A 13178-nucleotide genomic window follows, 5' to 3' on the forward strand; every position below is an offset into this window, starting at 1 on the left:
AAAATCACAGACAAACCGTTTTACGAGCGATAACATTTAATATGACCCATATAAAAATTTCGAGCTGATGATTGGCTACTGAAGAAATCTTATATTGATCACTCGTAGACTCTTTTCACATGTATCACTCGTCACGTCGTGAATGAAGCACCCGCTCGTATTTGACCTTTTAAAAAGTGGCCTCATTCAAACGCTGATATCTGTGGACAGGATTAGTCTACAAAGAAAAAAAATGACATCAAATTGTAGCTGATGTTTTAGCCTTTTATTGGTCTTAATTTCATTAAATAGACCTGTTTGATGCAACCACATCTATAAGTCTGCTTGCTGTTATTTGACATTGACGAAGAATGACATTGAAGGGAAGATTTACTGTATGAAAAATTACGTTTTGCTTTTCGTCTCCAAAAAGACCAACCAGTTGAGCAAGGCCAAGAACTATGTCTATCATTGTCATTAGCCAGTGACAGTATGCTGAAAATTGCATCGCTTTTTTCAACTATGGATTTTAACCATGCTGTAATGAAAATCAAAACTAACTTGTGGTAAACTTTGGCGAAGCTCCAAATATTACATTTTAGGACATATTCACCATATAATTCTTACAGTAATACGTCTTGTAGAAATAAACAACTTTAATTGATGATTTTATTAATGAACGTAAATCGTATAAGTTTTGTGTTGTTGGAAAATATTTCATTTTCCCCTCCTATAAAATTCACTTCTTGCACTTTTCACACCAAGTCATAAACGCTGCAACCATAATGCTGATGTGCGTAAGTATTCAATAAATTTCGTACAATCAATTTCAATTGCATTTTGAGTAAGGGTTTAAGTAAGTGGCACTTCCTCGAACATGAGCATAATAAATTTGTTTTTTCTTATCATAGAAATGACTCTGGTAATTCCCTTCCAGTCTTCCACAAAGGCAGTTATAGATTTATAGGACTCAAGTGATTAACAATTTCTAATGTAAATTTAATTATTTTGAATCACTATTTTGCTTCATGCTGATAAAATTGCTCATTATGCTGCTCCAGTTACCTCTAAAATATCCCTTCTTTAAAAGAGGTTAGTTAGCACCTGGTTGGCTGACACCTGATTGGCTGACACTTGGTTGGCTGACACCTGACTGGCCACCACCTGACTGGCCACCACCTGGCTGGCTGACACCTGGCTGGCTGACACCTGGTTGGCTGACACCTGGTTGGCTGACACCTGGTTGGCTGACACCTGGTTGGCTGACACCTGGTTGGCTGACACCTGGTTGGCTGACACCTGGTTGGCTGACACCTGGATAGCTGACACCTGGTTGGCTGACACCTGGTTGGCTGACACCTGACTGGCCACCACCTGACTGGCCACCACCTGGTTGGCTGACACCTGGTTGGTTGACACCTGGTTGACTACCACCTGATGTGCTGACAGCTGTTTGGCTAGCCCTTGGTTGTCGGTCATCTCTACCATAATAACATTCCAGTTTAAATTGACTCAAACACGTATTAATTTGTATTAATTGATTATTGTTCAATAAACTTAAAGGTTGACTTGCAACTAAATTCACATTACAGTTATTTGATATGAAAAGATTCACCATGTCTTACTCTGTTGTGCTGTAAGTGCAAAATATGTGGAAATGTGATTACAAGCTTTTAAAAGCTCAAAAACGAACAGTTAATCCTACCGGAAAAATTCGTTCAATTTTTTAACTTTAGCTCGAAAGAGTGCATAAACGAGGAGTCCTCTGTTAAACACGATGAGCCTGTTGGTCACTTGTAATAGTAGAAAAATGCTGCAGAAATTATTCGCGCTGTTTGACAGGAAGTATGGGTCACATGATCAGATTACGACTAGACAATTAGACCAAGCCGAAACAAAACTGTAAACTAGTGAGCATCTATATTTGATACGGGGTCTTTGGTAAAACCCGAAGTGTTTGTCATAATCTAGTGCTGCGAAAAGTTTTATATCGAGCCTTTTAATGACCTTTCAATTCACGCGATATCATCACGTGTCAGAACAATAACCAAATGGATTTACTACGTCAAAGAAATAAACCGATTCTGATCTACGGTGGTTTCGTGATGGCGGCGATTAACTGTTCGTTTTTTAGCTTTTAAGAGCTTGTAATCACCTTTCCACATATTTTGCACCTACAACACAGCAGAGTAAGACATGGTGAATCTTTTGATACCAAATAACTGTAATGTGAGTTCTGTTGCAAGTAAACCTTTAAAGTAAATAGATGTGTTTTTCATGTCATCTTAGACATTACATACTTTTGAAAACTGCTAGTGGTTTTAACTAGTGTGAACTTTGACAGATTTAATAGAGGACTTAGTGGTGTTAGAAAGTTATGCATAGACTCATTGACTAGTAATATAAAACTTTGTTCGTGTCGCGATGCTTGAAGCCACCGCACTAAAGAAATGATACGTATTAGAAGTAGTTAAAGTGCTTCACAGGTGTCGAACTCGTGACCTTGAGTTAGCTAGACCGATACTCTGCAACTTTGCCACTCAACATTCAAAAGTCATAGACTAATCTTCACTATGATAAGAGTGATGTTCCGTGATGTTAACAAACTCTCAGACAAGGGTAGAGTTATAAGAGCGAACTCACTACAACTTATCTAATGTGAAAAAGCAGGCCCACTTCAAGAAAGGGCTCAATTGGTAATCTTAGAATTTTCGTATTCAATATAAATTCACCTGATTTATTTGATTAGAAACTCAATAATCCATCTTCAAGTAAATTAAGGACAATTTTCCTAAATGAATATTTTGTTAGATTTTTAATGTGAAAAAGTTTGCACTGAAAGTTAAAAAACCCTGAGGATCGCTGAGCCTAATGCTAGTATAAAATACAACGCAGTAAAATGCTACTAATAATTATTAGTGCCTGAACACTGAAAAGTAGCTTTTCTCAAGAGTTCCTGATATTTTCAAGCAAATAAATTGTGACAAGTTGAGCAAAGATGTGTTGTTTGCTATTTATGTTGTAACAAGGACACAGCATATCTTGCTTTTGTTCTTTAACAACATATTTGGCAACTTCAACATAATATTTTTACCAGTGGCTACACTTTTTTGCATAGGTGAGCAACAGTTTGATCCAAAACTATATATCAGATATATTAGAACATTTGGCTCTTGAGAAAAACGGTTATTGGATCGGAGCCCATGACAAAAATGGAGAACATGACTATGAGTGGGAGTCAGGTGAGTCATAGTTGCTGGTCAACTACTAGTACTCTTACTACTACTACTTCTACTACTACTGTTTTTACTACTATTATTCCTACTACTACTACTTCTGCTACTACTACTACTACTACTACTACTACTACTACTACGGCTAATACTATTACGACCACTACTGCTACTTCTACTACTACTCCTACTACTGCTGCTACTACCACTACTGTCACTACTATTGACACTACTATTGTTATTACTACTCCTACTACTGCTACTACTACCACTACTGCCACTACTATTGTTATTACTACTACTGCTACTACTACTGCTACTACTCCTACTACTACTGCTATTAGTATTGCTACTACTACTACTGCAACTATTACTACTACTGCCACTAGTCATACTACTGCGACTAATACTACTACTGCTGCTGCTAATACTACTAGTGCTATTACTGCTGCTACCACTACTACTACTGCTACTACTACTCTTACTACTACTAGTACTGCTACCACCACTACTATTACTACTGCTCCTACTACTACTCCTAATACTACTACTACCTCTACTTCTGCTGCCTTAGTTATAAACACGTTGAAAGTAAACATAGTACAAACAAATAAACAAACACCTTTATGTTAAATTTAGAACGGAAAATTGTTGCATATGTTGATTAAAAGTAAATTTTCTATGCAAAAACTATTTTTATTACCCGTGAATGCCGGGCAATCAGCTAGTTTTCACATATAAATAACTGGAGAAAACTGGTGTTATAACTTTTAAGGGTTAGCACAGCTAACCCTTAAAGTGGGTTATGGTTATAGTTATAGACTCATTATGAGGATCAGCTGTGCTAGACCTTCAAAAGTTACTCGATAAACATCTGAAAAGGCTTGAATTCAAGCCTGTTCCTTGGCCTCCAAAGGCTTATTTCTTAAACAATGTTTGCCACCACAGACAATGATGTATTTTTGTCTCAGCTGAACAGCACTTTTATTTGCAGGTGCTCCTTGGAACTACACTAAATGGTCTTTTGGTCAACCTAATGTGCCATGTTCCGGGTGCGAAGATGAAGATTGTGTGATAATAAAAAGTGCTGACAATTATGAATGGCATGACTACCCATGCAATAACTTATTCTACCACTATTATTTCATTTGCGAGTATGGTAAGATTAAAGTTATTTGTTATATTGAGGTCACAGCTTGTTTTCTCTGAAGACAATTTAATAGAGTTTACAGGAAATACATTAGAGCTGTTTTTATTACTAGATTGTCTGAAATTTATTGAAATTATTGTGTAAGGACTCATATAGATAAGATAAATCATATGAAGAGGTAATTGAATGAAGGCAGATTAAAAATAACGCTCTCTAATATGTTATTTAAAAATATTCTCTAGGGTTATGGTTACTAATCTATACATGCAAATTGGCTAACAAAAGAGCGATAATAACTTATTTGTAGCTTTTACGTGTATTTAGTTGTAGTAAAACTGTTTGATCTCTCTGACTAGTTGATTTAAACTGGTAATTGTACTAGCCATGAACTCTATTACAGAATACACCATGTTTCCAACTACAGGGAGGATTACATCAACTGTAGCATCTTTGCTATCCACCACAGTGACTTCTTTGTTATCTTCTTCTTCAAAACAAAACTCTTCAATAACAACAGACATATCAACGTTGGCAGCATCAATGCCAGATAACTCAACACCTCCTTCAGATGCATCAACTCCAGATAACTCAACACCTCCTTCAGATGCACCAACACCAGATATCTCAATACCTACTTCAAATGCATCAGAACCAGATATCTCAACACCTACATCAGATGCATCAGCACCAGATATATCAACACCTGCTTCAGATGCATTAACACCAGATATCTTAACACCTACTTCAGATGCATCAGCACCAGATATCTCAACACCTACTCCATATACATCGACACCAGATATCTCCACACCTACATCAGATGCATCAACACCAGATATATCAACACCTGCTTCAGATGCATTAACACCAGATATCTTAACACCTACTTCAGATGCATCAGCACCAGATATCTCAACACCTACTCCATATACATCGACACTAGATATCTCCACACCTACATCAGATGCATCAACACCAGATATATCAACACCTGCTTCAGATGCATTAACACCAGATATCTTAACACCTACTTCAGATGCATCAGCACCAGATATCTCAACACCTACTCCAGTTACATCGACACCAGATATCTCCACTCCTACTTCAGATGCATTAACACCAGATTTTTCAAAACCTACATCAGATGTATCAGCACCAGATATATCAACACCTGCTTCAGATGCATTAACACCAGATATCTTAACACCTACTTCAGAAGCATCAACACCAGATATATCAACACCTGCTTCAGATGCATTAACACCAGATATCTTAACACCTACTTCAGAAGTATCAACACCAGATATATCAACACCTGCTTCAGATGCATTAACACCAGATATCTTAACACCTACTTCAGATGCATCAGCACCAGATATCTCAACACCTACTCCAGATACATCGACACCAGATATCTCCACACCTACATCAGATGCATCAGCACCAGATGTATCAACACCTGTTTCAGATGCGTCAACACCAGACATCTCAACACCCGCTTCCAATGATTCAATGACAAAATCAGCTGCTTCGGTCACCAAGACAACGTTCACAACAGCATCACAAACTGAAACAATTAAGTCCAGCATTTTCACAATAAAGCTTACACGTAGCACTGAAAAATTCTTTTCGACGACAGCAATTAAAGGAGATGGTGCAGGAAAGTCTCCAGTTGTTTTAGCAAGATCAGAACAAGGTCAGTATAGCTGCCAGAATGCTATTGTTATTGGCATACATGTTTACCATATTTAGCTAGCAGTAGTTTAACAGACATTTTGAGTCTCACTGTTAACCGCTTCAATTCATGTTTGACTCTCAGTAGGCATAAGTAAATGTAGAACTGATTACAAGGATTTAAAAAAAAACATTCAAAGCTCTATTGGGTGCCATAATAGTACAGCTTGATAATCTGAAAAACGCAAGAAAAACAGCACTCACTATCCGTTTTTATCAGTAAAGCCAAGAGCCCCTATGATTTGTATTCTCACTCACTTTTGCAGAAGTAATATTTGCAAGTCTTGTTGGGGTGGTACTCGTAGTTATGCTGGCACTTCTTATCTTCAAGATTATTAGGTAAGTTTCTCCAATTTCTGTCTTCATCAAAACAGAAAATGCTTTTGACCTTTCATAAAAAACAAATGCATGGCTACTCATTAAAGTAAACAAAACTTACTTTGAACATTTTTCTATGTTAATCCTTGAGCCATCTGTTTTTTTATAGAAACATTAAACCACTAAAAACACACATTTTTATTTAACCATTGAATGTTGTACAATGATCAAAAATAAGCGTGATATATTGTCACTGTATTTTTATAACATCTTTGACCATATTGTTGTATAAATAAAGATACTCGCATAAGTTGAAGCAAAGAAGGAACTGGTTTTTTTTCCTTCTAGCCTTTATACTCTTCCATCTACTGCGGCACTACTACGTCAATGACTTCTCATTCAACTTCTCGTAACTACCTGTAGCTGCCGTGACCTCTGACATTAGCATAGCCTGAGACCAACCAACCTGAATATACAACATGCTCTTTCTTTTTTTCTTTTGTGCCTCAGACCTTTCATAAATACACATGACAATAAATACACGTGAACTCATCTGGTGACTCACTTTGCTGGTGGAGTTTACCTTACTCCTTAGAATTTATCCATCAACTCGTTCGATCGAGTATCACTTTCGGGCTCTCCTGTACTGCTGTTGTCCTTGCCAGCACTACACTCTACTCTCTAGGCCTCCTCCATATTCTGCGCTACCACCCTGACCTCTGTTACTACCAACACCATTACCACTGTGACCACCAACATCTCCATCACTATTTACACTAACTTTGACTAGCCCAAAAACTTGTGGTTGGGTCAGCAATGATTCATCATCCTCAGGTTCCATACCTTCCATCTTCACCCCGCCCTCTCCAATAGAGACAGGGTTGTCAGGCATCCTGTGGGAGGTATCCACCTGGGCCGTAATCGGCTGCACAGGGAATGGCACCACAGAGCTGAGAGTAGACATAGTCACGGACCTATCTAGCTTAGCCTGACCCTCCACTGATGCAGGTTTGCTACCAGCAATCCTCCTGTGAGCCTCAGCCAACTGCTCAATTGTCACCCTAAATGCTTCAGCATTCTCCAACTCTCTGACTGCTACCTTGCGCCCAGCACCCAGTCTGGCCAACTTCTCAAACTTCCTCCACACTTCCAACACCTCAGTGTCAATCCTTGCTATCTTCCTCTTGTACCCTTCCATATCTAACATCCTGTCACTAGACACATCGATCAGAAAAGAGCTTACTTTCCCCATGATGGGTACCAGTGTAACAGCTTTTTTAGCACCACCACTCACCTCTGCATAACTCTTTCCACTGAAGGTGCCAGTGGGCCTCACCTTTCTTAGTGGCGCTGGTGGCTCCTCACTGCCCCTCCTTTTCCCTGTCTCGCCACTCACTGGACTACTTTGACCTCGGGAGAGCATTCACTAACAGCATGCTCGGTCTCATCACACCACTACCAGATCGGTACCTTGCAGTCCTTTTGCCAATGTCTACTTTTACCGCACCCCCTACAAGCATTTCTAAGACAATTTACAGCCAAGTGGTCTCTCTTTGCCCTGCAGAGCATACACCACAACTTACCACTGCTACCATACACTACAGGCTTTTTAGCTTGACTACCTTTTCCACTTCTCCGCCTACTACTGTCCTTCCTCTCTGCAACTCTCTCTTTACTGCTCCTCTTCAGCTGTCCACCAACACTAGCTTTTTCCCTAGAACTGCCTGCCATAGTTGGACTATTGTTTTAATGAGAGTATTTCTTTGAAATGATCTGCAACATGACAACCTCTTTTACTGATGGTTAGTGGTAAACACTCTCCTTATCTAGTTGAGGTCTACTAACTCGGCCACTCCGAGTAACCGTGCCCCTGGCTATTGCCTCATCATCAGACCTGTTTAAATTTGGGTTACCTGCCTACTCCCACCAGGGTGTCTAATCAATAAGCCACTTTTGACCATGGAATTGGATGGTTCCACCACTCCTTCAATTAAACTTGCTATTCTCGCTGCACGTTCACTATCCACAGGCTGGCTATCTACCCAATACCGTGTTTCAACTTCTTCACTATTTTTAAACAACACACATAAATTGTTAGAGGTGTTATTATTAGCACACTCATGACTGCCAGTGTAAGCATTAGTATTATTGTTGGATTGTTGGGTGAAATTGTTATTCAGGGGAAACAGATGTTTTCTATTTTGTCTGATGTCACTCAAACCAAATCTTAACCAGAAACACTCTGGCGCACTGTTCACCCTCACTCCTGTAGCTGCTGATCAGGTGTCAGTAGACGCTTTTACGTAAATAGCCTGTCCTGGCTCTAATTTTGGCAATTTTTACTTTTAAACTCCTCATAATCTTTTTCCCTGTTACCGCTTACACCCAAATTCAACTCAACCGCTCTGCCAAACATTAGTTTGCTAGGTGAGTACCAGTTTATAAAGGAATTGTTTTATACACTAACAATGCCATATCAATATTTTTTTCTTTTTTCCACAAAATTTTCACTGTTTTAACTGCACTCTCTGCCAACCTATTATGCTGTGGGTGCCAAGAACTACTAGTAACTACTCTAAGTTTGACAAATCTGCAAAATCTCTAAACTCTTTACTATCATAACAAGATCTATTAGCTGAACGAAGAATGCTCAGAGTATCAAAGAAAGCAAACGCTTTTTTCATAGCGGTTATTACCTTCTTAGATGTTTGAACATTGATGGGCAGCACTTCAATCTACCTAGATTAGTAATAAACTATCAACAAATACAACTTTCTATTCAATACAAATAGTTCACTACTGGGTACTCCCCAAAGCCTAGTTAGTAACTGATATTCAACCATAGGTTGGTGTTAGACTGCCCATAAATGACACAAGTATCGCAGTGCCATTTGAACTCATAAATGTCTACGCTTTCTTCTGACTACTAGAAGTTACACCTAGCTCTCCTACGCTATTTATCAGTTCTCTGGTGACCAACATGACACTTCTCTAAATAAAGTTTCCTCATTGGCCTAGGTATGTATACCCGGTTCCCAAAGAAAAGCAACCCATCTCGTATTGTAGGCTATTCTCTCGCTCTATAAAGCTTTAAAAGCTTCCTGCCCAAATTTTTACCCCCTCTCAGCCAAATTTCCATAACATACTCTAAACATTTAGCAGTCTCCTAATCCTTCAGCATCTCCAACCGCAACTCTGTCATTAGGCTGTTTGTGAAATTGTCAGTAGTCACACAGCAAACTACAGTAATATCTACCTCTTCACCCCTATTCGCTCTACTTTCATTATAAAACTTGCCATTAGGTTGACTCAAAGAGTAAGCCAAATACACTTCCGTCCCAGGCATTTGGAAAACTTGTCTAATCATACTTTATCAACCTCATTTTAAACTTCTGAACCCTGACTGGTAAGGTTGACAATTCCTTCTCATCCAAAAGTGAAATAGTTGGCTTATGATCAGTTTCAATCTTAAACTTCCTGTTTACTAAATAGTAGTCAAACTTCTCACATCCCCCATGTAATGGCTAACGCCTTTTTTTCTATCAACGCATATTTTTCCTCAGTCTCGGTCATTTTTTTCGACACATACTCAACTGGCTGTCACATATTTCTCTCATTCAATTGCAACAATACTGTTCCAACTGCACTCGCACTGGTGTTCGCAGACACCCTATGCCTTTTGTTTAAATTGAAGACACATAATACAGGTGCTTTAAATAAAGCTATTTTTACCTCCTCATGAGCCCTTTTTGATCTGGACTTCTATACCACTCTGATCTACTTCCTGGTACCTTGTAAATTAGTGTGCATAACTCGGCTAGCTTCCTGCTAAACTTACTCAAATGGAAGCCTGTAAACCTTCTTGCCTCAGTTTTATTAGCCGGCGGCTTCAAGCCCAAAACTGCTTCAACCTTACGTGTATCTGGCTTAATGCCAGTCGTGCTAACCAAATGGCTCAGAAACTTGATCTCACTTTTGCCAAACTCCCACTTATCTTAGTGTAATGCTTGAACAACTGATTCTGCTCAATACCTCTCTTAATCTCGACCAATGCTCATCTGCATCTCTCCCATATATCAGAATATCATCTATAAAATACTACTCCCTTCATACTATCTATAATCTTTTCCATCGCTCTCTGGAAAAATTCAGGAGCAGAGGAGATACCAAATGGCATCTGATTGAACCTATATCTACCCCAAGGGTGATGAAGGTCATCAATGACTTTGACCTCTTCTCCATCTGAACTTGCCAAAACCCTGAATTTACATATAACTTGGAAAACATCATTTCCTTTGACAATTCACTGAGCAAATCTCAAATCCTAGGCAGAGGATAAACCTTGCCCTTGAAAAATATGTTCAGCTCCGTCAAATCCAAACACATCCTTATCTTCCTCATCAACCTTAAGTGCTATAGTTAGTCCTGAGACCCACTCAATGGGTTCTTCAACTCGTTCAATTATTTTATTCTCCAACATACAGTCTAACTCCTGCTTAGTCAGCTCTCTTAACCCAGCTGCTATGGGTCTAGGTGAATACAACCTGACTGGTTCTGTACCTTCCTTTAACTTAATTCTAAAAATACCTGGCATAAGGCCTAGTCCTTCAAAAACTTCCTTGAACTCTCTTACCAGGTCAACAAATTCAGCTGTCTTAACTCAGTAATGTTTGACAAGTTTGTCTTTGATCCCGTACACGTACACGTACACTTCAGTCTCCATAAATCTATGTTTGATTTCTAACTGGACTCCCGCTTTACCAAATATTCTTAATTAATGCCTATCTATTTCTGCCAAAACAGTCAATGGCTTTTTTAGCCGTAGGTTCAACCTTTTGGCCGCCCTTCAGTTACAGTCAACACCTCAGCCCCGGTATCAGGTGTAAATTTTACATTCTCCCAATAACTTCCAGAAACTGCACAATTCTTTTGCCTAGTTATTGATTTTACCCATATTTATTCATAGAGCTAGAGAATCTAACACTTCTGCCCTCACTACTGGCATGGTACCTTTAATCATGCTCATCGGTTTCTTGCCTCTCATACCAACTGTTTATTCCATACCTGTCAATACTATCACTCCTGTGTCTACTCTAATTATTTCTCGCCTCGTAAGGGCTTTCTCTGCCTCTATATATTCTCCCTACTATTATCCGACTACCATACCTTTCATATCTGTGGTCAAGACTACCTCCTAGCCTACTGCTGCTGTCTTGTTTATCATGCCTCACCTCTCTACCCATGGCCCTGCAATATCGAAATGCATGACCCTGTTTCCTCCAGGAAAAATGTTTAGTGGAGGGACAACTCCGCATCTCATGACCACTATTCTTGCAATTGTAGCAAATTCTATCTCTATTACCTTCTCTACTATTTGCTTCATATCCTGAAACATCCCTCTCTCTGCTATCGTCTCAATACCTTTTACAGTCCCTGTCCTTGCTGTACTCTCGACTCCTTGCCCCATACCTACTAACATAACTTTTGTCACTACTGTTACCATAATACTTTCTACAACTCCTAAGGCTACTTCTATCACTTCTAAACCAGCTCTAAGAAAATATCTACCTTTTGAATCATCTCCTTTAGCCCCACAACTACTCCAGCATGGGGCACAGCTGTCGCACTCTGACACCTCCGCTACCTCCTTCTTAATCTCACTTTTCAAGTCACTACCTTTACTCTCCGCTCTCAAAAACATGTCTAAATTATTTGTCATCTCATGAGCCCTCAATGCCTCATTCAACATACCCCAAGTTAAATTGGCATTTTTTATCAAGTCTTTATTCACTTTTTTATCTCTCACCCTGTTAACTGCCACAATTAGAACAAACCTTATTCTATCAGCATTATTTGCTACTTTTGCACATCTGTTCAAACTCTCACCTCATTGTAAGAACTCCTTATCACTTTCACAAAGTGCCAGTCAGGAACTTATGCCCCTTCACAAACATGCTTTTCTGCCTATTATAGTATTTCTGCTAAATCTCCACTGCCTCCTCATAAGTGAAATCTACGCAATCTAACTCGAACTCTGTATCTTTTAACACTTTTCTACCACTGGACTCAATAGCTCTCAATAGTGGCACCAACTTAACTCGACATCTCATAATAGGTAGAACATATACTGCCACCATCACCTTTACAACCTCTTTTCTGAACTGCTCTCTCAATACACAAATTTATTTCTTCTACAAATCTCTCCCACAAACCATCACCGAGCTCCACAAACACTACTTTTCCATAACTGGACTTTATCACATCACATCACAACACAAGTAATTCTTTACCACCAACGCAGTTTACTCTACGCCTCCTCTCTTTCTATTTTTAATTCACACATTCTCTTGCACAAATAATAAGTCTAAACATCCCACCCTGATATCTTAAACATGAAACTTCACAGCTGTGACACCTGTGTAGATACGACAAATTGCTTCCGTAACACTACACCACCACTTGTTCACTCACCTGCATGTCCGTGAAAGGGTGCCACCAATTGTTAAAATTACAGTGCCACCAGAAGATTTGTGCTAACGGTGACAACAAAAAATTTAGAGCTTTGTCAAATGCACCATGTTGTATAAATACAGGTACTCACTTGGGTTGAAGCAAAAAAGGAACCGGTTTTTTCTTTTCTAATCTTCATAATTTTCTTTTTTGTGCGTTACTACTACGTCACTGACTTCTCGTTTAACTTTTCATAACTACCTGTAACTGTCGTGACCTCAGACATTAGCGTAGCCTAGAACCCACCAACTCGA

The 13178-nt window shown here is 39.1% G+C and overlaps 2 protein-coding genes across 2 annotated transcripts; both read right to left on the minus strand.

Annotated features, from left to right (window-relative positions):
• Positions 1-1062: 1062 nt before the first annotated feature.
• Positions 1063-1467, minus strand: LOC137407906 (uncharacterized). The gene has a single exon (XM_068094290.1). It carries the CDS (start codon positions 1465-1467, stop codon positions 1063-1065), a length of 405 nt encoding a protein of 134 aa, XP_067950391.1.
• A 3215-nt stretch (positions 1468-4682) lies between these two features.
• LOC137407907 (protein FAM186A-like) lies at positions 4683-6943 on the minus strand. Its single transcript, XM_068094291.1, has 2 exons — positions 6832-6943; positions 4683-5929 (listed from the first exon to the last, which is right to left on the minus strand). The coding sequence occupies exons 1-2, from the start codon at positions 6941-6943 to the stop codon at positions 4683-4685; spliced, it is 1359 nt and encodes a 452-aa protein (XP_067950392.1).
• Positions 6944-13178: the final 6235 nt, after the last annotated feature.

The sequence above is a fragment of the Watersipora subatra genome, chromosome 11, assembly GCF_963576615.1.
Source record: "Watersipora subatra chromosome 11, tzWatSuba1.1, whole genome shotgun sequence".
Taxonomy (NCBI): Eukaryota; Metazoa; Bryozoa; class Gymnolaemata; order Cheilostomatida; family Watersiporidae; genus Watersipora; species Watersipora subatra.